Here is a 26,004-nt window from a genome sequence, read left to right as displayed (position 1 = left end):
AGCAGTAACTAAGATAGATTTTTTAGTAGCAGTCATAAAATGAAAAAAGAAAGTTATTAATCATTGTTATGTAAAATGCAAATGTGCATAAAAATATTTTCTCTCCTGCCATTATTATAAACATTTTATGCCTTTAAACATGTTAATAATGTTGTATATATGTATATATTAAGATGATACTTAAATATTTTTAAATAAATGTTTGTCTTTCCCAGTACTTGTTGCAATATTGGAATAGTGGGTTAAGCAAAGGAAATTGTATCTTGCACACCGCAGGCTTTCAAGAAAAAGTAAAAAAAAATGGGGGGCCCGTGCCCCAGTAGAGCTTTATGTCTAGCAACGCCCCTGCACGGCACAATATAACATATTTAAGCATTTTAAAGTGTTTTTTTCCTGTTTTAAAACATGAATTTATAATGTTGATTAGTGGAACTAAAGGTTGAATTAAACATAAAATGCACGGGATCGTTGTCATCAGTGAGGCGACCAATCACGCTAAGCTGTTACGTCATCACAACTCCGTGCAGCCGCTCTGTAGAGGCTGCACCGGCTGAGCTAGCCAGCTACTCTCGAAACGCTCTTGCGGTACTTAAAAACCATATGACACAGTCACGTGCCTGCAGCGCCAGCTGAAGTCGGACAAAATTACTAACCGGAATGCACTGCCGATGTCAGACGCCGATCGGTCTGCGCAGCGCTGCATGAAGTCGAACACACCTTATGACTTATGACTGGATATGATATATTTTTGTCGCAATGGCCAACAATACATTTTATGGGTCAAAATTATAAATGATTTATGACAAAAATCATTATGTTCCATAAAGATATTTTGTACATTTCCTACCATCAAAATATCCAAAATTATTTTTTATTAGTAATATGTTGCTAAGGACTTTATTTGGACAACTTTAAAGGAGATTTTATCAATATTTAAGATTTTCAAATTGTTGTAGCCAATCTCAGCCAATTATTGTCCTTTCCTAACATGTGATGCATATCTCAATTTCCAAAAATTGACCCTTTGATTGGTTGACTGGTTTTGTGGTTCAGAATCACATAATTGTTAGACGATAGATGAATTTAAAATACCATTATATTTTTATTATTTTAACATAAGCACTTTGTCCACAATAGCCTTGACGTTTTTATACACACACATATTGTATATGCAGCCTACAAGTCTATTGATAGACATAAATTCATCAATGCATCAATATATATACAAAAAAGTGTTGTCAATCTGGCACCCTTTATTGATTCATTAATCACTGTACTCTTTATTTAATTATGAAAGTTGCATAAATGTGATGCCACTCCTTCAATTAATGGAGGTTTTATGTTGTGTTATTTGCACTGGAGCGTCTGTCAGACACAATAATGGCTAAACCCGGACAGGGATCCTGTGCAAGGCAGTCAAGATGATATAAGATTTCTTTTATCTTTAAGAGTTGACAGTCTGTAGCGTGCTAAAGTAATCGGTCAGCCATACAGCTGGTGGGAATTTTTCTGGTGAGATTAGATGCGGGTGTATGATTTATGATAGTACAGAGTTTCAGCACTGGTGAGAAGAAATAAATTTGTACAGACAGCCGGTTTATTTTTCCAGAATCCAGTGTGTAATATATTTTGAATCTATGTAATGCTCAGAATGTGATATTACAGCCTTCAAAGTTACAGTAGCCTACTGCTAATATATGTTTAAGTTTGTAGTCAGTTATATAACAGCTCTGTAGTCATATTAAGATGTATCTTGTGACAATTATGTCTTTGCAAGATAGGTGTTTCGGAATGCTCAAAGAATTTATTTTATTCCTTTTTTGTGAATCAATATGCCTAAGTTATGTTTCATGTAAGCATCCAAGTATTTTTGACTTAAATAAATGTAGGTAGAAATGACAAAATTGTAAGCATGCAGTTATTTTATAGATTTGTATAGTATTGTGATAGCAGTGGTGTAGTCTACGTGATACGCAGGTATACGCCGTATACCCACTAGAAATTGTCAAGGATTTCCGTATACCCACTAGAAATAGCTTGAGGATGCGTAACAGCATGGTTTTCTGACATTTCAAACTTTGAGTCATAATTCAGATGTAAAGCACTGACCAGTAGCATGCTACACTTGCTATTTTAGCGGGTTGAACTGCATATATATATTAGGCTATATATTTGGTGTGTTTGAATTCCTGCCGAACTGCGCGATCCGATTCGCGTATGAAATCAAATTACCATAGCGGCGCGATAGTGACTGGGGAGCAGACTGGTGTGGCACCAGAAGAACCCACAGGCGAGTGACAGCAAAGTACCGCGAGAGCGATTGCATTTATCACATGGAGAAATCTGCTTTGAATCGCTCTCGCGGTACTTTGACATCACCAAAGGGTCTGCTTAGCGCCAAATGAAGTCGAACCTGCAGTGTAGCTGTTCACGCGACACTGTAAACAATCCATGTGAAGTGAACGAGTGCTGCAATATAAAATCCGGAGAGTTAACAACGCACATGTGAGTAAACAACATTTAAAACATCAGTCCAGTTTATTAGTTTATCTGGAGGTAAGGCTCCAAATGCAATAAAATAAGCCCGTAATTATATCCTGATGGTTTTAGCTTTCAGCATGTGTGCTTGTGCTTAGTCTTAAACTTTCCTTCTCTGTGTTAATTTATATATCCACGTTCAAGATGTATATGATCTTAAACTTTTGTGAGGAAAATCATGTCTGCGTTGATGTTCAGTTCAGACTTGCAAATTAAAGGTCATTTTCTTCACTTTGGTTTGGGTGTCTAATATTAGGCTACATGATGGTCTTGTAATAATAATTAAGTAAAAGCCTATTTTCATTTTTAGACACTGCTTGTATTATATGTATAAAATAAGCTTTTATTTAAATGAGTATGCAAATTAGAGTTAATTCATGGTCATCTTATATGTGTATTCATTAAAAACATTTACACCATTAAATTACACATGGTAATGTTATCACTAGGGGTGGGTTGCACCAACAAGAATTAAATTAAGCAGAGTTTAGAGCTAATCTAGGGTTTGTTGATCCCAGTTTAATTTTAATTCGAGTTGTGTTGCACCACTTAAATTTAAACACAGATTAACAAATCTTAGATTAAATCTTTAAACTGTATTAAATCCTTCATCTGCGATTTATTTTGTCCGCCATGTTGAATTTTCCGGTGTAATTAAACAGCAACAATGTTGACGTTGTCATTCAAAAAGGAAATAAACAGTTTATGCAAGCAAAGGTAATGTAATTGTTGTATTATAAATCACCTACATACACCGGTAGGCTAATCTAAAGGTCTGATTCAAATAAAAACATTTGACAATCTTTTAAAAACAATTAACAGACCAGGAAATATTGTGACAGGAAATATCGCAAAGCTCAGATATTGTGATATAATGAACAAGATGTGTCGACGCATTTGTCATGAAGCGCCACCGTGTGTCCGTTCATTCACTGTCCTTCGTCTGACTGGAGCGCGCGTGACAGAGGAGAAGCACATACGAGCATCGGTAGCTGTCACCGGTGCCGTTTAATAATCTTTTTGAGCCGCCAAACTCACTTTGTTGAGATGTTATAATAAACGGATCTTTAAATAGCGCCACCACGCTCGCGGTATGTGTTTCTAATAATTTAGACAGACATTTAATTGAAAAAAAAAAAACATATTTAAACCTCCTCATATGCAAGTTTAAAGTTAATCCCTCACTGAGATTTAAAACGGAGTTTAAAGTAATGGAGCAACAGGATTAAAGATAATCTAGATTTACTGTAAGATTTAAACCTGGATCAAAATGACAGTTTAAATTTAAACCTGTTTATTTTTAAACAGGTTTAAAGTTTGGTGCAACGGAATTATTAAATAAGCTTTGATTTAAACCAGATTTAGGCCTAATCCTTGTTGGTGCAACCCACCCTAGGTGTCATATAATTCACACGGTCTCACACCCATGGCGTCAATATTTGACGACACTTGACCATGCGTCAATATGTTGACGCGGAGGGTATACCTTTCGCGTCATTTTTTGACGAACTGGGGACTTCAATACTATTAGGTACGCGAAATTAAACAGTTGTCGCCTGGCATTGGGGTTAGGGAAAGGTTTGGGTAGGGATGTCATTATGTAAATCTAACCCTAAACCGACGCGAAAATGGTAGAAAATGGTAAGAAAATAGGAAAGAGAATGCAACGGACTTAATAGTATTGAAGTCCCCAGCTCGTCAAAAAATGACGCGAAAGGTATGCCCTCCGCGTCAACATGTTGACGCGTGGTCGGGTGTCGTCAAGTATTGACGCCATGGGGTGAGACTGGGTTGATATAATAGCTATTGAAAGAGTGGATATTTTTTCTCCTTCAATGCATGTGTTAGCCACGGATTGAAGATTGGAAACAGTTTATTTAATTTTAATTAACAGTTGAGTAACTTTTGGCCCTGAGTTAGATGTTGATTAACACTAAACCAGTCTAAAAATCCATCCAGTTTCCCCAGCTGTAAACCCATTGACTGTTAAAGTCTTTTTTTCTTATAATAAACTGACATGTTGATAACACATTCAGTTTATGTGTTTATGAGTACACTTTCAGAATGCTCTGTAACATGAAGATCCATACTGTATGCATCTGTGAGTGTGGTGGTGCTTATGGGGTGTCACGCTGGGACGAGTGAGCATAAGGGTGAGAGGGAAAAATCACAGTATACTCACTACAAAAATCTAGACTACACCACTGTGTGATAGTTAATTTAGTTTTGGTAGAATTTGATGAGAAATGTTTAAAGTGCTAGCTTTCCTGGTTAAGGTGTACCGTATGTTTCTGAAACTCTATTACTGACAGATCAGGATCTGCTGAAAAAAACAAAATTCAATTTGACCGACAGACAAGACAATAATGTTAAAGGCACACTATGTAGGATTTTCACCACTAGAGATCGCTATTTAACAATAACAAAGTCAAAACGTAATGAGGTTAAAGGGATAGTTCACCCAAAAATGAAAATAATGTCATTAAAGGGACACTTCACCCATTTGCATTAAACTGTGTAAAGTTAGAAACCCAGTCATGTTTTTAAATGGTCGTGCTTCATTCCCTCTGTTTCCCCTGAGACAGGAAAAATATGGATTTCAGTGATGCACTTCCTTCTTTCAATGATGTAAAAATCATCATTTTGCATCATTGAAAGAAGGAAGTCCTATATCTTTGAAGAGGGGGTGAGACTACAAACACTCCTTTTCTCAGTCAAATAGGCACCAAATATGATCCACTTTTAATAAAGATGAATGTTTCCACGGGTGAAATGCTCCTTTAATGACTCACCCTCATGTCGTTCCAAACTCGTAAATCTTCCGTTCATCTTCGGAACACAATTTAAGATGTTTTATATTTAGTCCGAGAGCTTGTTGACCCTTCATTGAAAATCTATGTACGGTATACTGTCCATGTCCAGAAAGGTAATAAAGACATCATCAAAGTAGTCCTTGTGACATCAGGGGGTCAGTAAGAATGTGTTGAAGCATCGGAAATACATTTTTGTCCAAAAATTAAAAAAAAATATGAATTTATTCAGCATTGTCTTCTCTTCCGCGTCTGTTGTAAAGAGCATGCGCAAGACTAAAGTCACGTGACTGCAGTGACACGGATGACGTGATATCCTCATACATGTTTGCGAAGTTTTAAACTTACAGCGTGCGTTACACACTGTAAACGATGCCTGGGCGCACAAAAATACAACTGGGGCGCACCAGATAACACGTCAGCTGCGTTGTATGTCATCTGCGTCATGAAACATTAGTCTCGCACATGTACTTTACAACAGACGCGGAAGAGAAGACAATGCTGAATAAATTCGTCATTTTTGTTATCTTTAGACCAAAATGTATTTTCGATGCTTCAACACATTCTAACTTCAGCTGTAATTGAGACTTTTGGCGATTATGTAACTGTCTCACCCATAATTGAAGAGTTTCGTTGCAAAATGAGATAAATCCATTTTTTAACATTTTTGTCAAAACATGTTTTTTATTATGTTATCATGCTATTATTTTGTTTTATGATGCTACTTAGCTGTATTTTTTAAGTTATGACAGTTTAAATCAAAACAAACCAACTGCAGTTGCATTGAAATTAATTGGAATGGACAACCAAAAAACGAGATTTCTGAACAATTAAAAAACGGTGGTTATCACGTTTTGCAACGAAACTCTTCAATTGTAATCCCATTTAGTTTTTCGATTAATTGAGCAGCACTACTACCTGACGGTTGTATTTTTTATGATAATTTACCAGGGTTCTTCGTGTTTAGGCCTTTAGGCTTTGACGTTAATCTGAACAATGAATGTTTACATATACTGTAGAGTTATGCAACTTAGTCAACTTGATGCAAATGTTTTGACACCACAAAACCCATGTAATTCATCAAATTGGCAATTACAGGATTGCTGTAGTAAATCATACAATATAATCCTCATTGCTCAGTCTGTTATTTTTCCCTCAGAGCTAGGGATGCATATCAATTAATCGCGATTAATCTATAGCAGAATAAAGGTTTTTGTTTACATCATATATGTGTGTGAACTGTGTATAATAATTATGTATATATAAATATGCACACATGCATGTATAATTTTAAGAAAAAAATATATTTATATATTAAGTATTTATATTTATATATAATATAAATTATACATAAATATACAAATGTATATACACATGTAAACATTGCTTAAATATATACATGCATGTGTGTGCATTTAACTATACAAAGTTATTATATACAGTACACACACATATATGATGTAAACAAAAACTTTTATTCTGCTATAGATTAATCGCGATTAATTGATATGCATCCCTACTCAGAGCATATCTGCACCTGTTGTCTTTATCCCAGCTCATTTAACACTCATCTCTTGAACTCTCTGTTTTGAAATTTGTGAACTAATCAATAAATGGGACTATACACTGTATCAATGCATTGTGTGTAATAGGACCAGGAATGTGCATTAACAAAGGTAATACCATTACTTTTGATTTAAAAATGTTTAACAAAGCAGGAGATGCAAACTGTGCGACATGCAAAGAGAATTTGAATTACAATAGCAATTCCTTATTCATTTAAATCGATCCAATCATAAAAATGCAATCTTAATGCAACATTGTAGTTGTTTTTGTGTTAGTGATCTCAGTAAAATCTTGTGTTTCTCTGTGATGTGCAGGTGGGTGGAAAGATGTAGCTGAAGAACAAACATATAGGAATCTTGTCCATTCACACACTCAGGTCATCCCTGAAAGGGGCGTGGCCTGTGGAGCACTGCCCATTATGTCTAAGAAAGCACCCAGTGGGCGGAGCAAAGGGGAGCGGCCTGATGCCATGTCAGCCTTGCAGGCAGCCAATGAGGAGCTGAGAGCCAAACTCACGGAAATCCAGATTGAACTTCAGCAGGAGAAGACCAAGGTTTGTGCGCTGGCTACTGTTTGCGCTGTGGGTTCCTTGAAGTGCTTTGACCGCAATTCAATTGTATACATGGTTTAAGTGCATTTGCTTGGGAAAATGTGTCTTGGATGGAGTTTTTTAAAAACAAAATGTTCCTGCCATATATTCGAAAGGCCACTGAAGTTGTTGGAGTCCAATAGATGGCACGCATAGTGACAGGATAAACTAAACTCCAATAAATGCTGGGATGTTTGAACCCATAGTTGAGTAAAATCAATCATGCACAACCCAGAACAGGTTAATGTTAACCCATTGTTTGGATTTGTTCTTATTTAACATTTTGGACGTATTTTACAGCTAGAGATTTGCTGTGCAAGACACAAGGCGCATCCATTTCTGTCATACATGAAGAGTATTGTTCATTCAGGTCTGACAATGGGAGCGACAGCTCCTATGTCCCCACTTGCTGTCAGTGTAAAGATGCCCATCACAATAGCTGTATTGATGGTAGCTGCTAGAAGCCGTATGACGACGCATCTGTCAGTCATACACGACAGTCTGATGTCATTACAGTTAAAAAGAAACAAAACATCTCTATTTTGATGGCTATGTGCTTGTAACTAGCCTCTATGATCACAGCTAATCCTTGAAACACAGGTTAAAGGAAAACACCACTGTTTTTAATATTTTACTATGTTCTTACTTCAACTTTGGCGAATGAATACATCCCTATCTTTTTTTCAATGCATGCACTTAATCTTTGTACAGCGCTTCGTGAATGTGATAGCATTTAGCATAGCCCCATTCATTCCTTAGGATCCAAACAGGAATTAATTTAAAAGCCACCAAACACTCCCATGTTTTCTCTATTTAAAGACTGTTACATGAGAAGTTACACGAGTAAGTATGGTGGCTCAAAATAAAATGTGACGTTTTTCCAAGCGGATAAAAAATGAGAACTATATTGTATGGCGAAAGAGCACTTAGTTTGCAGCACTCGACCTTGGGCGCAGTAATATTGACAGAAGTTTGAGCGAGGGGGAGTAGTCAGGAGTAATGATGTTACCGTGCGGAACATTTATTTTGTGCGCCCATACTTACTCATGTAAGTACTCATGTAACAGTCTTTAAATAGAGAAAACATGGAAGTGTTTGGTGGCTTCTAAATTCATCCCTGTTTGGATCCTAAGGAATGAATGGGGCTAGGCTAAATGCTAACACATTTACGACGAGCTGTACAAAGATTAAGTGCACGCATTAAAAAAACAGGTATGTATTATTTCATCTAAGTTGAGGTAAGAACATATAGTAAAATATTGAAAAATGGTGGTGTTTTCCTTTAAGTGATTGCTTTGTGCCTTGTGTATATAGGGACACTTGAATTGCATTCTGGCTGAAGATGTTTTAGTGGCTTACAGTGTCTTAAATTAATTGTACATGCTGTTCTTTACAATCGTAGTTATGTATTTGTCTCAACTTTGCTATTTTTTTAGTCTAACAAGATTCTTGGAGACATCAGTCATTCATAGGGTGGGGCTCGAGATATATTTGTCCTGCAAATCTTGACACTGAGACTATGTACAATAAGTAAGGAATAATTGACGACGGGCCACCGAATTATAAGAAAATAATGCACACCAAGGTGGTAATGCGGCAAATAATTCAAAGGACCGGAGTCAATTATTCCGCTTATACCACGGTTACCACAAAAATTGCTCTGGTGCCTATTTTTAACACATTTGAAAAGATAGGTGTGCGGTTTACAGAAAAATAATCAACACCCATAGAACATTTCTCAGCCAATCAGAATGCAGCATTCAACAGACCCGTGGTATAAATATAAATAACCCACCTATCTGTTATACATAATTGTCTGATAACACATGGTTGTCCATCATTGCTTTGGTCTGTGTTAATGGTACTATTAACATAAAGACTCACCCTGTTATGACTTATAGTAATAATAATTTCACTCTCCATTGCTTTAAAATATTCAGATCATATGCAGATGTACATTAATGTCCTCAGTGTCACTTAATATACATTAAAGAAAGTATCATAAGCACAGATCCCTCATATTTGATTGAGCAGGTTAATTTCAACTTCACTCTAAAAATCTCTGGGTTATTTTTGACTCATAATGGGTAAATATTGGACAGAACACGTGCTGGGTTAAAAATTGACCCAATGCTGGGTTATTTTAACCCAACTGCTGAGTTATTATACCCCATGGTTGCATAACAACAACCCAACATTGGGTAATTTTTAACCCATCATGTGTTCTGTCCAATATTTGCCATACATACCAACCCAGCCATTTTTAGAGTGTTATTGATTGGATGTGTTTATATTTCTTTAAGCATGAGTCAACTACATAACTTTTTTAGAGTCAAACATGCTCCTCAAAACAATAGAGACTCTCTCCCTGTTACTCTACTCCAATAGCAATCTTGGATGCGGCGATATGTTTGTTCCTGTGTTCATTCTTGCAGAACATTGTTGTCTTTTATTTTGACCCTGTGAGGTATTGATCCTAAAGAGCCACCGCAGTGTTCACATAGACATAGTGATCAGACACTAAAACACACACACAATTGCAAAGGACAGCCTTGAATCAAATAACATCAAACTGGTTTAATAAAGATCAGTGTCATTTGACAACTCAATCTATATCTGCATTTTGACCTTTATTAAATATCTCACACATGCAAACACGGTATTGCATGGTTATAGCAATAATTTCTGTTATTGTACTGTATCCAGAGTCAAAAGCATCATTTATAAAAGAATTTCTATAAATTTTGTAAAGTCTTTTTTTTAGAAAAAGACAAGACTTGTTAATCATTTACACAGAAATGTATTTTACTTCTGTTTCATAAATGAGGGGAAAAGACCTGAAATATTTTGTGACTAATTTTTTTACAATCTTTAAAGCGCACATATTTCATTGCTTAAAAAACAATGTTATTTTGTGTATTTGGTTAAAAAAACACATTATTTTCCGCATACCATACATTTTTGTAGCTCCAGATTTCCTAAAAACTCACAGATTTGAAAAGCTCTGTGTCCCTGATTGGCCAGCTAATCTGTACGTTGTGATCGGCCTGAATACCTCTGACGTCAGCCGGAAATGTGACGCTCCTTACCATGTTTGAAAGATGTTAACTTACAGGCTGTGAGTCTGAAGCGGGAGAAATTATGATAATGTCGGTCTTGTCTACATCACCAATCCCAGGGAGTAAACTGTTGCCTACAATCCGTGTGTTTGTTGTAGTCCAAGAAAAGAGATTTACGTTGGAGACGATTACTCGCGTCATCATTTACTTTGGGGTTTGTACCTTTTGCATATCGTTAACATGTACTAATACACAATTACATACCAAATGAAATCTAAACTCGTGAATCGGACCATTGGTGCTCTTAAAAATTAAAATATTAAATAAACACCATTTAACAGGCATCATCTGTGACCTAACATTTCATTATACTATAATAAATTATATTATAATACTATTGTTTTGATGCAAAACCCTCTATGTGCGTCTGACATGGTTTCTTGTAAATGAGCATTTTCTATCAGACTTTTGAGGGTTCTGCCAACAAAGCGGTGTTTCTGAATGACCCGAGGCTGGGATTAAGTGGAATTAAAGCAAAAGTATTTGGTGAATGTATAATACGTACCAAAAGCATTCGGTTAATATCATTAGTATCTCATTTTTGACTGTGGTGGCGTTTAGAGACTTTTGCATCTGAGCTCCTCATATATTGTGTTGCACATTCTTGCAGGTGCTTGAAAAACCCTCCACCCCTTTTTTAATGCTTGTCAATGACAAAGCTATGATACAGTAACAGTATTATACAATGTCACAATAGTAAAATTGAGAAATTGACATGTTGGCTCAATTTAACCTCTATCAAATCAGATAAAGTGTTCATACTAGAGAGTTTCGCACCCCTTCTGTCAATCCTCAGGACATGTAATAGACGGTCAATACACTCAGACCTTTTAAGAACGCTTTTCCCCTTGAGAAACACCTTGAAGTCATAAAGACATAGATGTAATGGGCTTAGATAAACCATTAGCCGCTGAGCAGCTGTCAGTCAACACTATAGACTGAATGCCGGTAGTCTTTCTGCACTGATTTAATGATGTATCCCAAAGCTAACAGAAACATAAAACCATGTGAACACTATACACATGATGGATCAACATAGCTAGCTTCCAAATATTGACATGTAGAGATAGTGAACCCTGTCGGCCTAAATTGCATGCCAAGTGAAATCCTTTATAAACTGGCTTGAGAATCACGTTGGTTCTGTGGATCCGTCCAAATGAATGAACACAATGATAAGTGAACCTAATCTGTGAAATTCAGACTAAAGTTTTATAATCTCAGGAGATTATGAGCATCAACGTTGGATTTCACTCATTGATTTTACATTGATTTCAATCTTAAGCCCAGGATACACCGCACGATTTTTGGCTTTCCCAGACGAAAGATTGCCATCGTGAAACAATCGCCACGATTTCTGTGATCGTGGCTCTTCATCTGTGATGTTCAAAGAGGGTCGTTTTCCTGGTCTTGCGTCCAAAGATAGCCTACAATAGTTTTCTGACAGTGTCAGAAATTCAGCATGATCAACGCACAGTGTGTTTGCTGCTACGACCAGCGTACTTATATTTGTTTACCACGAGCGCATGCTGGTGACAATGCGCTAACGTGTGACGCAGCCAGCGAAACATCCATGTCATCATCATACAATCTACATGCTTTTAAACGATCCATGTCGCACAGTGTGATAAAAATCCTGCAGTGTATTCTGTGCTTTACTCAGTCAATATTAAAATATATCAAGAATATAGGATTTTAGCGTCACAAATACTGAACAGAAACAGCTTCTACTGAGTTACAAATATTAATGTTCAATAAATATTAAATAAGTGTTTTGGAAAGAGACGTGGTGCAGCAGTAATGCACTTTTTGGCATGTGATATATCGAATCCTCATCTCTTAAAGTCTTAATGGAATGATTTCCTGCTTTTCTCTATACCTCTTGATAAAGTTTCTGAGTAAAGAAAATGCTTTTGTACCAATAAAATGTTTTTGTTGCGGGATTTTTTTCTGCATTGAATATATATTTTTTCAGCTGTGTTATGTTTATACATTTTAAGATTGAATCTTTCTGTTTTATTTACAGTGTAGTAAGTCAGTTGATGTTTATCATGTTTCAGGTTGTGTTTGAATAAGGATGGATGTGGTCCTCGGTATTGTGTTCTGGGGTCATTTTCTGACACACTTATCCTCTATTTTTAGGCTGGACTGAATGTGTTTTACACTTCACTAAATTATAGATCATTGCCCATCGCTGTTGTGCTGTGTTAGTTTGCATAAACATCTCTTTATTGCCCTCTGCATTATACATTGTATAATAAAGCAGCAATCCACTGGAGGTCACAGCGATTTCACACATTGAAGTAGTTCCCAATCCCATCCACGCCGGGCTTTCATCCAATGCCTTTTCTCAGTATTCAGTGCAAGTCATGCACAAAAATGTTTTCTTTCAAAATAAATCAAAGAATAAGGTGGCATAAATATGTTTTTTATTAAAACTACACCGCGTACCAAATTATTATGCACATGCCATTTTTGTTTATTTTTGCAATACAGTCTGTAAGTTTATTGATTTTATTTTACCCTCAACACTTATATGACAGCGTGGATGTTGTTCTATTTAAATAAAATTAAAATGTCAAAAGAAATTTTAATACTTTGAAAAATATAAAAAATATGCTGTTGCAAATTATTAAGTAGTTCTCATACAACTTCAACAATTTATGTTTGGTGGATCTAAACAGAAAATATTGAACTATTATAAGATTATCAGTGATTCACAGGACAGAAAGATTGACTATACACTGCAAAAAAATGATTTTCAAGAAAACATTTCTTAGTATTTTTGTATTTTTTTCAGTAAAAATATCTAAAAATTCCCAAATTAAGATGCCCCATCCTAATGAGCAAAACGACCCAAGAAAATAAGTCCAGTTTTCAGACCAAAAATATAAAATTTAAGTGATTTTGTGCACAAAACAAGCAAAAAATCTGCCAATGGGGCAAGCAAATTTTTCTTTAGTGTATTTAGTGTTTAAGAAAAATGTTCAAGATTTTTTTTGCTTACCCCATTGGCAGATTTTTTTTGCTCCTCTTTGGAATCCCAAGAACCCATTTAATTTGGGATCCTTTAGTGCATAAAGTTGTATTTCTACCGCCTTCCTTGCAAAACTTGCAAAAATGAAACATTTGCTGTGAGCTCAGAATACAAGAAAAGTCATGTCAAAGATATGCTCATATATTATTATGTAACTTGTGTAAATACTTTATTTATTTTACATTATGACAGTGTTTGTTTTGTGTTAATGCAGCACATTTGACAGATATCTGTTTTTGGATCATTATAATCCTTTATATTATTAATTTATATCATATCATTATAAATACTTTGGAAGTGCATTCTGCATAATATTTTGGAACAGCATATTTTGCATATTTTTCAAAGTATATTTTGACATATTTATTTCATTTAGTGTCGAGGATAACATAACATTTATAAACTTACTGACTGTATTGGAAAAATAAACAAAAATGGCATGTGCATAATAATTTTGGAACCTGGTATAATTGCAAATATTTTGCCTTCAGATTTTTATGATGGAAAAATTGTAGAACTTCGACCGGTATTGCATGTGTATTAATGTTGTTAATTTCTCTCCTTGCAGGTCAGTAAGCTGGAAAGAGAAAAGTCTCAGGAGGTTCGTCACGAGCAACACAAGTCCACGGTGGTAGTGACGGAGTTAAAGGCCAAACTGCACGAGGAGAAACTGCGAGAGCTGCACGGCGTCCGGGAAACGCTCCTACGCCAACATGAGTCCGAACTGGTGCGGGTCATTAAGATCAAAGATGGAGAGATACAGAGACTACAGGCGCTTGTATGTGCCCTCCGAGACACATCCGGTGATAAGGTACCAAAATATATGCAAAATACTTTCATATTCAAAACTATGTTCACGTACATGCACAGAATTTATAGTTTACCTAAAAGCTTCAGTCCCAGTCACCATTGAAGGTTGCCAATCCATATATAAAGTTTAATATTTAACATGCCCACTTCCTGTCACCAACGGTTAGGGGTTGGGCACACCAACTTTTAAACGTGGCTGAAAACGCCTGGAGGACGCTGATAGCCAGCTGTTTTTCAGTTGTGCGCTTTGGTAGCTGTGATACATGAACTGTGAGCCGGTTGGTTGTTGTGATACTTGTCCCGCCCCTCCTCCACTGTGAATGGACGACCATGTGAGAACTGACATTGACGAGCGGAGCTTTTCACCCAAAGTTGAATCTCTTGTAACTCGACGCTCATTGCAGAGCGCGGAAAAAACGCTGAGCGCAGGTTTTTAGCGCGAAAAAAAACGCTAGCTGCTGGCTTATTTGAAAAATGGTGAAATCTTTGTTCCTTATGCAGTGCCATTCAAATTACTTTGAATTAGACAAAAATTATTATTCAGTTGTGAATCACGGTATTTGGAACAATGAATGTAGATCAGGGGACTCATTTATAAAGCGTACGCCAGTTCCCACACAGAGGTTATGATCTATAAAAGAACAAACTTGACAGGAGAATGGGCTTGCAAGGTTGGATCTGAGGTTGATTCATGTACGCACACTTGCAGGTGATCTGTGATTTATAAAGGGAACATTGCTTTGTTTTACAAGTCTTATAAATATTTTTTGCTGTGTGCCATTTTTTGGCTTTTGTGCGTACTTTTAGTAAGGATCCTATTCACAGTTTTATAAATGAGACCCCAGGACTGTGTGGTTCCTCTGAATGCAGGTGAAGTCTGCCCTGGTGGCGGATGCCCGAGAGGAGGCCAGGCGGGGTTTCGAAGGTGAACGAATGCGACTGCAGCAGGAAATTGCTGAGTTGAAGGGAGTAAAAAAGCACATGGAGGAAGCGTTAACCGTGGCCGTGCAGGCGGACAAAATCAAAGCCGCCGAGATCCGAAGCGTCTACCATCTCCACCAGGAGGAGATCAACCGGATCAACCGGGAATGTGAGAGAGAGATTCGCAGATTGGTGAGTAGTGCCGATCCAGTGCATGTAATGCAACAAGTCACACTGTTTGTTCCAACCCATGGTTTGGTAAAATATGGCCCAACTCAACTGTTGGGTTTAAATTAACCTATGCTGGGTTGTTTAAACCCAAAATGTTGGTTGGTTGAGTCAAATATGGACATTTTCTAGGTTTCTATTTTACCCAGCCATGGGCTGAAACAACCCACCATTTTAAAATGCTATATGACACACTTAGTCTGAATGCATACTTGACTGAATATCTAGCTTTTATATAGTCTAGAAATTCTTTGTAGACTCAGTAAATGGGGTGGCAGCCAATAATTAAAGATTCAAGCTGCTAGCACAAAGCATGGAGGTTGAACACAGCACTTAACCCCAGGTGACTCTATAGGGACTGTCTGTGAAATAAATGTGCTGAATAAAAATCTTTTGTTAACTGTGGGGCTTCACAACAGGAAACAGCGCATGTGTTAACCCGATTATAACCTTTTTGTCTGAGACTGAAATCAGTCATATTATTCACTAATTTTATTTAAAGCAACATATAATCAATTCCTATAATAACAAAACTTTTAAAGAGAAAAATTAATTATGCATTACAGTGAGTTTTAAAGTCGTGTGAAGAGCCACTGCAAACATATTGGATATAACAAGATCGGGCACTGCTAATACTATGAATTGGGGACAATGCAGTGCTCAATATATAGGCCACTCTGGTGACAGAAGTCCCGCCTTCTAGTTAAAAGAGCCAATCATTAATCGATAAAGACTGATGATTCTCTGTGAGGTGCTTGCCAACCTATGTGCATATGCAATATCTAAAACCTGTTTTTAGTGCAACATCATAAACATAATTTCTGGTACAGTTGATATCAGGTTTAATTGTTGGTCAGAAATCTGTTGTTTAAAGGGCACCTATTATGCAAAATTCACTTTTACAAGGTTTTTGTGTTGGCATTGTGTGAACACAGCCACCCTATGATGAAAAAAATGCACCCGCTCATTGTTTTTTAATTCCCATTAAACCAAAGTAGTCTCATTAGACATGCAGTTTTGATTTTTTTATCAATGTGAGGTCACATTGATAAAGCTCCGCACACTTACAGTCATGCATTTCCAAAGTTTCCACCCTCAGCGAGTTGTACTCTGTTCACTAGATACTATTATCTCATCAGACTGTATTAATCAGATCTGTTTGAACTGAAAGCGCTCACTGTCTGTTTGTAAGGAAGTGAGGAGCTGTAACTCATTTGCATTTAAAGGATTAGTCAATTTTCTTAAAAAAAAAAATCCAGATAATTTACTCACCACCATGTCATCCAAAATGTTGATGTCTTTCTTTGTTCAGTCGAGAAGAAATGAGGTTTGTTGAGGAAAACATTCCAGGATTTTTCTAATTTTAATGGACTCCAATACTTAACATATTTAATGCAGTTTAAAATTGCAGTTTTAAAGGACTCGAAACGATCCCAAACGAGGCATAAGTGTCTTATCTAGCGAAACGATTGTCAAATTTGGCAATAAAAAAAAAAATGCACTTTTAAACCACAACTTCTCTTCTTCCTCTGGCTGTGTGACGAGCCTGTGTGACGAGCCAGTGTGACCTCACGTAATTTTGTAATGACGTCAAAAGGTCACGTGTTAAATATATGAAATGCACATTTGCGGACAATTTTTAACAATAAACTGATACAAAGACATTAATTAGTATAATTCGACATACAACAATGTCGGAACGGTCCTCTTTCTCCACACTTGCAAACACTGGGGCGTAGTTTCGAATACGTCATCTGTGACCTCTTGACGTGATGTTGTATTACGTGAGGTCACGCTGGCGGGTCACAGGTCGGAAGATGATAAGTTGTGGTTTAAATGTGCATATTTGTATTTTTCTTGGCAAAAATGACAATCATTTCGCTAGATAAGACACTTATACCTCGTTTGGGATTGTTTCGAGTCCTTTGAGACTGCAATTTTAAACTGCATTAAAACTGTTAAGTATTGGGGTCCATTAAAGTCCATTAAAATGAGAAAAGTCCTGGAATGTTTTCCTCAAATAACCTAATTTCTTCTCGATTGAACAAAGAATGACATCAACATTTTGGATGACATGGAGGTAAGTAAATTATCTGGATTTTATGGACTAATCCTTTAAAGGTACAGACATTAAAACAGCACGTTTTTGCTCTCACCCAAATAGGGGCATTTTGGACATGCTATAACAAATGATTTGTGGGGTAGGTGCTCTTTAATTGTGATTTTAGCTTGTGATTTTAAAGATATCTGTCTTAAGTAGATAGGACTTTAGTCTTGCATGACTGAAATAACTCCCCGGAGGTGTTGCAAACATGGGTGCCGAGTATAGGGAATTACTTAAAGAGACTTAAATTAAAATTCAAAATGCATGCAGTTCACATTTAACTTTTATAATTCTCCTCCTTTCACCTTTCTTTGATATTCGATGCACAAGTCTAATTTTAACTCATCCGAGCTTCCTTATCAGTCGATTAAGGCTTTATATTTAGGTGTAAGTGTGAGTTGTGTTTTGCATGTGCTGCTTTTGGTGCATTCTGTGAATCTGGTTTCTTATCTAATAGAGTCTCTCTGGTCTGGGCTTTGTGCCATTCGTTTTTCTGGAGTATAAAAATATCAGAGCAGTTGGTGCACACTTGTATCGATCTCCCCTCTTGTGGCAGAGCATCTACACTAACAATATCACTTCACATGTTTTGTGAATAAGATGAATAAGAAAAATTGGGTTGGGTCTCTAAAGGTGGGATCTAGAGAATGAGAGGAGGATATGTGTTTCTCATTTTCAGTTTTAGTTTCTGCATGGCCATAATCTTATCTTATGCCGAGATACCATTGAGTAAATGTTTCTGGTGTGTTGTAACGTGAATTGTGATGGCAGAAAGTCTGTATGTTATTGAAGGCCTGTGTTGTTGTTTTGTAAATTCGTATTGATCTTTAGACTATTAATTGTATCAGGATGGTAGACTGGGGAATGTTAATCGCATAATAAGATTTAGTGAGGGCAAACAAGGTGATCACATTTTGTGTGTGCTGATTTGATCTGACTTTGTGCTTTGTTGACAGGACTGAGCACTCAACCAAAACAAGAAATGCGGTGGAGACCTGTTTATCATTTTAGATTTATGACAGTATGTGGCAGGGTAGTGCGGCATGCAGTATAAACTGAGAATGTATAAGATGATGACACTTAGACAAAAGATTGAAAGAGCAGACAATGTAAACCATTCTGTGTTGTTTTAAATTCAGCATTGGGTCAAAAATGGACAAACTCAGCATTTTTGGGTTGAAACAACCCAGCATAGGTTAAACTGTGACCCCACTGGCTGGGTTCATCCCTTTTTGACCAAACGCTGGGTTGAAAATAACCTAGCATTTTTTTAGAGTGGAATATTGAATTGTGCAGTCCATAAATGGTCAAATCTAGAAATGACATCATCACCAATCAGCTAACAAATGCAAAACGGAGACAGAACAGAGTCCTTTCATGCTGTTGCTGTTGTGATGTTTATATGTGTTGTTGAGATGAATGTTGTGAAAATGCATTAAAAACTGAATTGTACAGCATGTGATGTGATCCACAAGAGACTGCTGGACATGAAAGCCCATTCCTTTATAATAAACATATGGTAGAAATTATAATTCTGAGGGTGGTTGGGGAGACAGGCCCCCCATCTGAGGATTGTCCCACCTAAAAGTCATTGTTTGGTTGGTTATTGTTGTATTTGTCCCGCCCCTCCTCCACTGTGATTGGATGGCTTAGTGAAAAGTGACATTGACAACCTAAGCATTTCACCCAAAGTTAAACATTTTTCAACTCTGGGCGTTAAGCACTGAATGCGGAAAATTCAGAGCGCCGGCGCTTATAAACCCACCAGCTGCTGGCATTTTTGAAAAGCACTTTCATTGAAAACAATTGAAAACATACGCCGTCCTTGGTGTACACACCCCCTTACGGTACATTCACACTGGACGTAAACGTTGACGCTTCCCATTCACTTTTAATGGGTGACGTCAGGCGTTGCCGAACTGAATTGTGGATCTGTCGGCACCGCGGCAGAAGTTGAACATTTCTCAACTTTTCAAGCGGCAATGCGTGCGTCAGCCAATCAGATCACCTTTATATGCAAATAACCATAAAATTACATTTATGGAAGACGGAGCATGTGTTGCGGCCACTGTGATTGGCTGTTGGCCACGCTTCGGACAAGCCTTCCGTCAAGCGTTAACGATTTCGTCCCGTGTGAATGTACCGTTACTGTTGCATTTCATGGAAGATACAACCGTTTTCCCTATTTTTAGGAGCGTTTTTATGTCAATAGCAAAATTGCAAAAATAATGCTTCCTCAAACATTCCCCACATCTGGTTGAAAGATTTCAGTACTCTATTAATTGCATCAATGTTGCTATTCCAGACGGGTTGGGATAGGCCTACTCAGAGAAATGTTTTGGGAGCACCGTGTTTAACATTTTCAAGATAATCAGTCTTACGGTTGTGTCTGTATGTTTAAGAATGGCTGAATAGCGTTAAGTCTGTGCATAACAGGATTAGTCTTATAGAGACGAACACACATGAAAGAGCGATGCATGAGGGGTTGAGATGTCAATTAAAGATGAGTTCAGATGTGCACATGGGACAAGGGATTACTGCTCCGCACCGCCTTTTTTTAACAGAGATTGACAAGGTTTAGTTGTTTGATGGGGTTTGCATCAGACTGGTGTATTGTATGTGTTGAAAAGACTCTTCACTGTTAAATTTTCCCTAAAGCAAGACTGGGAGCTATTTTGGGTTTTTATTGTAACAGGAGCACATAATGCGCATATTATGGTTGTTTTAGTTTTTTTGAATAAATTGTGTATGTCACATCTTAAAATAGTTCACTCCAAAATGAATATTTGCCATATTTTTCTTACCTTATCCTATGTGTATATGGCTTTCTATTTTTAGCCAAATACGGTCAAACACTATTGCTAGTTAAAGGAGACATTTCACAAGACTTTTTAAAGATGTAAAATAAATCTTTGGTGTCCCCAGAGTACATATGTGAAGTTTTAGCTAAAAATATAATATAGATAATTTATTATAGCATGTTTAAATTGACACTTTTAAATGCAAATGAGCAGATCTCTGCACTAAATGCCAGTGCTTTGGTTGTATTGTGCAGATTAAGAGGTGGTATTAGCCCCTTCTGACATCACAAAGGGAGCCAATTTTCAATTACCTATTTTTTCACATGATTGCAGCGAATGGTTTACCAAAACTAAGTCACTGGGTTGTTCTTTTTACATTTTCTAGATTGATAGAAGCACTGGGACACAATTTTCTCACTTAAACATGGAAAAAAAGATTTTTATGATTATGTCCCCTTTAAGCAATATCCTGGCTATGGCCAGTGTTGGGGAAAGTTACTTTTAAAAGTAATGCATTACAATATTAAGTTACTCCCAAAAAAAGTAACTAATTGCATTACTTAGTTACTTTTCATGGAAAGTAATGCTTACGTTACTTTTAGTTACTTTTGCGTTACTTTTTCTTGGCTAAAGCTTGATCTCTTTCAGGCCTTGCAGGTGTTTTTATGACTGAAAAGTTCTGCATTCAGAAATTGCATATTTCATCACAAAAATGTTTAGCTCTGGCCTGCCATCTCAGTTTCTGACTCAAACTGTTTCCACACAGGCACAGAGAGTGCATACGTTAAGTTTAATTCAGTACATATTTTTAATCAAATTAATTAAACTAAAAAAGTAACTTGAGTTACTTTTTTGAAAAAGTAACTCAAATATTAATGTGTACATTTAAAAAGTAATGCGTTACTTTACTCGTTACTTCAGAAAAGTAATATTATTACGTAACTCAAGTTACTTGTAATGCGTTACCCCCAACACTGGCTATGGCTATATTTCAGCAATGGCCATGTGTGAGTTCATGAGATGAGTCGAGTTAAAATAGTCAAGTTTTATAAAAAAAATGATCACTTTGCTTCAGAAGACATTTAATAACAGAATGAATTCGTTTTTTATGGATGTATGTGCTTTTTGGAGCTTTAAAAATGTGGTACTATCTTATAATGTTATAAAACTGAAAAGAGCCAGGATATTATTTAAACCGACTCATATACACTTACACGATGGCGTAAAATATGGGCTAATTTTCATTTTGTTGTAACTATTTCTTTAACTAAAATGTCACATCTTAACCCTCTTTCCCTTTTATAACGAATTAAATATATTTAGCAGTTTCTAACAGAAGTGTCAATTAACACGGTACAGTGAACACTATGCACAGTGTGCAATAATATTCATGCATACCCATGCTGAGCAGAAATGAGTTGACTAAAATTCAAGGCACATCCCAGAGGAGACTGTCAGGGCTTGCCGTGTTCGCCCTCATTGTTAAGCGCTGCACCAGCAGGATTTTGCTGTGTGTGGTCTATTTCTCATGTCCAGTCCTGAAGCCCTGCGGTCTGGCCTGTAGCCAGAGTCCTCGCTGCCCACCACTGATATTTTTGTTTAGTTTCAGATTAAATGTATTTATTGTGTGCATGAATCACTGAGGCAACAGAGGTGGGTGTAACAGCATACATCATAATCAGTGTATTCAGAAGGGTCGTGAAACAATGCATTTACAATGCAATGTGTTATTATGCTGAATAAGTGACTTTCTAGCAGGGATGCAGTATAGAGCAAGTATTATATAGAGAATATGTGGACATGCCTTTACAACTGAGACTTTTATGTAGAAGAGATACAAATAGACAGGCTGAGGTTGTGTGTGTGAATGAATGGATGAATCATTTTACACCAGATGGATAGAGATTAAACGAGAGATGACTCCTTTATTCATCTGAATACATTCTTCTTTATCTGTTATAAATAACACACACCCACAAATACACATGCTCTTAATATCCAATATAGAGATTTGGAATGAGGTAGTGCCATTAAATCACCACATGTTAAACATGTGTTGTTGTTTTTTTTTTACAATCGATTGAAAATCTGTTGATCTGGCTATACGTTTTTTGTAAGTTTTTTGCATTGTCACAAACTGTTTTACAACTTTTATGGTTTATATTGTGATGAAAAGCTATTATAACCCCATCATATGTTATATAATGGCAGGTTCCCATTGTGACAACTTGCCCCACGTTGTGTAACAATATTTAATATAAAACTTTTATTGTTTATACTGTATTGTGATAAGTTATAACTTGTAAAAGTTATTTTAGCCCCATAATTCAGTATATAATGGCAGGTTCCCATTGTGACAACTTGCCCCACGTTGTGTGACGACATTTAATATAACTTTTATGGTTTATATTGTGGTAAAAAGCTATTATAGCTAGGGTGACCACCTGCTGATAAGCCCAAGGGGGGACAAGGGTGTGTTTCTGAGGGACAATGTGGGACACTCCCTGGCCCGGCGGTGCACCCGACCCACGGGCCGACTTATTGATAGTGGTTTACCCATTTCTAGCACATACACTGCAAAAAAACGTATTTTCTAGAAAAAAAATCTTGTATTTTTGTCTTGTTTTCAGTAAAAACATAAAAAAATTCTTAAATGAAGATGCTTTTTCTTGATGAGCAAAACGACCCAAGAAGGTAAGTCTGGTTTTTAGACCAAAAAAAAAAAAAAAATCAAATTTAAGTGATTTTGTGCACAAAACAAAAAAATCTGCCAATGGGGTAAGCAAAAAAATATTTAACATTTTTCTAAAACACTTAATTTAAGATTTTTTCCTTGTTTTATGCACAAAATCACTTAAATTTGATATTTTTGGTCTAAAAACTAGACTTATTTTCTTGGGTCGTTTTGCTCTTTAAGAAAAAACATCTTAATTTAAGAATTTTTTGATATTTTTACTGAAAACAAGACAAAAATACAAAGACATTTTTTTCTTGAAAATAATTTTTTTGCAGTGTACATGGCATATTAATAATGCCCTATTCCCCTAAACATGATGTATGCTCATGAATAGGCCAACCAATGTGTATTTTTTTTTAAATAAAGATTCATAATATTTTGAACATTCAATGATTGACAGATGCACTTTCACTTATGATTTACTTTAGCTATTTAATTTATTTTTCATTATAATTTATTCACTTTAAATACATTATAATATAAAATTATAGAATTAACAGGAATTGAAGTTGCTCAACAACACAGAAACCGTTAAAAAAAGTCTTAACTCACAACTCCAGGGGTTCACGGAACGAGAAGAGGGAGAGGATGGTGAACTTGCATGTTAGTAAAGGCAGGCGCAGGAAAAAAACTGTTCAGGTTTCTGGAAACATCTTTAGGACTTTCAGCCACAAATATTTATTTTCCCAGTCTTTCTTGTACCCACACCTTCTCTTTTTAATTGATGATGGCGGTGCAGAGTCAGACTCAGTCTCTTTCTCCATTTTTCGAATTGGAAAGCGCGCATCTAAAAGGGATGCACGTGCGTGGCTGCGTGCGGACTGCGCTGTCATGACAACAACGAAAAGTTGACAACAACCTGTCAGCAGTTCAGCTGAGGGGCAACAGTAGCGTGTGAGTAGCGAGTGGCGAGCGAGCCTGAACTGTCTAGTAATGTCCGTTTTGGCTGCGTGGGGCTCGAGGATATAGAGCGACCAACTTTTTTAAGCAAGCATTGATTATGCATGACACGGTCTCAATTTGCGGGATGCATGAATTGGGCTTCAAACGCTGTGCGTTCACGCACTACGCGGGACGGGTGGTCACCCTAATTATAGCCCCATAATATGTTATATAATGGCAGGATCCCATTGTGACAACTTGCCCCACGTTGTGTGACGATTTAATATATAACTTTTTTGTTTATATTCTGATAAAAGCTATTATAGCCCCATAATACTGTATATAATGGCAGGTTCCCATTGTGACAACTTGCCCCATGTTGTGTGACGATATTTAATATAACTTTTATGGTTTATATTTTGGTGAAAAGCTATTATAGCCCCATAATATGTTATATAATGGCAGGATCCCATTGTGACAACTTGCCCCATGTTGTTTGACGATATTTAATATAACTTTTATGGTTTATATTTTGGTGAAAAGCTATTATAGCCCCATAATAGGTTATATAATGGCAGGTTCCCTTTGTGACAACTTGCCCCACGTTGTGTGATGATTTAATATATAACTTTTTTGTTTATATTCTGATAAAAGCTATTATAGCCCCATAATACTGTATATAATGGCAGGTTCCCATTGTGACAACTTGCCCCATGTTGTGTGAATATATTTAATATAACTTTTATGGTTTATATTTTGGTGAAAAGCTATTATAGCCACATAGTATGTTATATAATGGCAGGTTCCCATTGTGCCAACCTGCCCATGTTGTGTGACAATATTTAATATAACTTTATGGTTTATATTGTGGTGAAAAGCTATTATAGCTCCATAATACGTTATATAATGGCAAGTTCCCTTTGTGACAACTTGCCCTATGTTGTGTGACGATATTTAATATAACTTTATGGTTTATATTGTGATGTAAAGCTATTATAGCTCCATAATACGTTATATAATGGCAGGTTCCCTTTGTGACAACTTGCCCTATGTTGTGTGACGATATTTAATATAACTTTATGGTTTATATTGTGATGTAAAGCTATTATAGCTCCATAATACGTTATATAATGGCAGGTTCCCTTTGTGACAACTTGCCCCATGTTGTGTGACGATATTTAATATAACTTTATGGTTTATATTGTGGTGAAAAGCTATTATAGACCCATAATATGTTATATAATGGTAGGTTCCTATTGTGACAACTTGCCCCACATTGTCTTGCGATATTTAATATATAACTTTTATTGTTTATATTGTAATAAAAAGCTATTATAGCCCCATAATATGGTATATAATGGCAGGTTCCCATTGTAACAACTTGCCCCATGCTGTATGACAATATTTAATATAAAACTTTTATGATTTTTATTGTGGTGAAAAGCTATTATAGACCCATAATATGTTAAATAATGGCAGGTTTCCATTGTGACAACTTGCCCCACGTTGTGTGATAGTATTTAATATATAACTTTTATTGTGTATAATATTATAAAAAGCTATTTTAGCTCCATAATACGTTATATAATGGCAGGTTCCCATTGTGACAACTTACCCCACGTTGTGTAACAATATTTAATATATAACTTTTATGATTTATATTGTGGTGAAAAGCTAATATAGCCCCATAATTCGGTACATAATGGCAGGTTGCCATTGTGACAACTTGCCCCATGTTGTGTGACAATATTTAATGTAACTTGTATGGTTTATATTGTGGTGAAAAGCTATTATAACCCCATAATATGTTATATAATGCAGGTTCCCATTGTAACAACTTGCCCCATGTTTTGTGATGAAATTTA

At 36.3% G+C, this 26,004-nt stretch overlaps 1 protein-coding gene across 19 annotated transcripts in view; it reads left to right on the top strand.

The window, feature by feature from the left end:
- The window catches only part of jakmip3 (Janus kinase and microtubule interacting protein 3), a 61,739-nt gene that overhangs the window by 8,671 nt on the left and 27,064 nt on the right, over positions 1–26,004 (top strand). For all 19 annotated transcript variants that reach the window (XR_012369320.1, XR_012369321.1, XM_073867163.1 and 16 more), the window contains exons 4-6: positions 7,229–7,467; positions 14,225–14,467; positions 15,337–15,579. Coding sequence is in view for 17 of the 19 variants with exons in the window: in XM_073867163.1 (XP_073723264.1) it covers positions 7,333–7,467; positions 14,225–14,467; positions 15,337–15,579 (621 nt within the window). In the remaining 2 variants the exon portion in view is untranslated. The remainder of the gene's footprint in view (positions 1–7,228; positions 7,468–14,224; positions 14,468–15,336; positions 15,580–26,004) is intronic.

The sequence above is a fragment of the Misgurnus anguillicaudatus genome, chromosome 4, assembly GCF_027580225.2.
Source record: "Misgurnus anguillicaudatus chromosome 4, ASM2758022v2, whole genome shotgun sequence".
NCBI classification, from domain to species: domain Eukaryota; kingdom Metazoa; phylum Chordata; class Actinopteri; order Cypriniformes; family Cobitidae; genus Misgurnus; species Misgurnus anguillicaudatus.
This window is presented reverse-complemented; position numbering and strand designations above follow the sequence as displayed.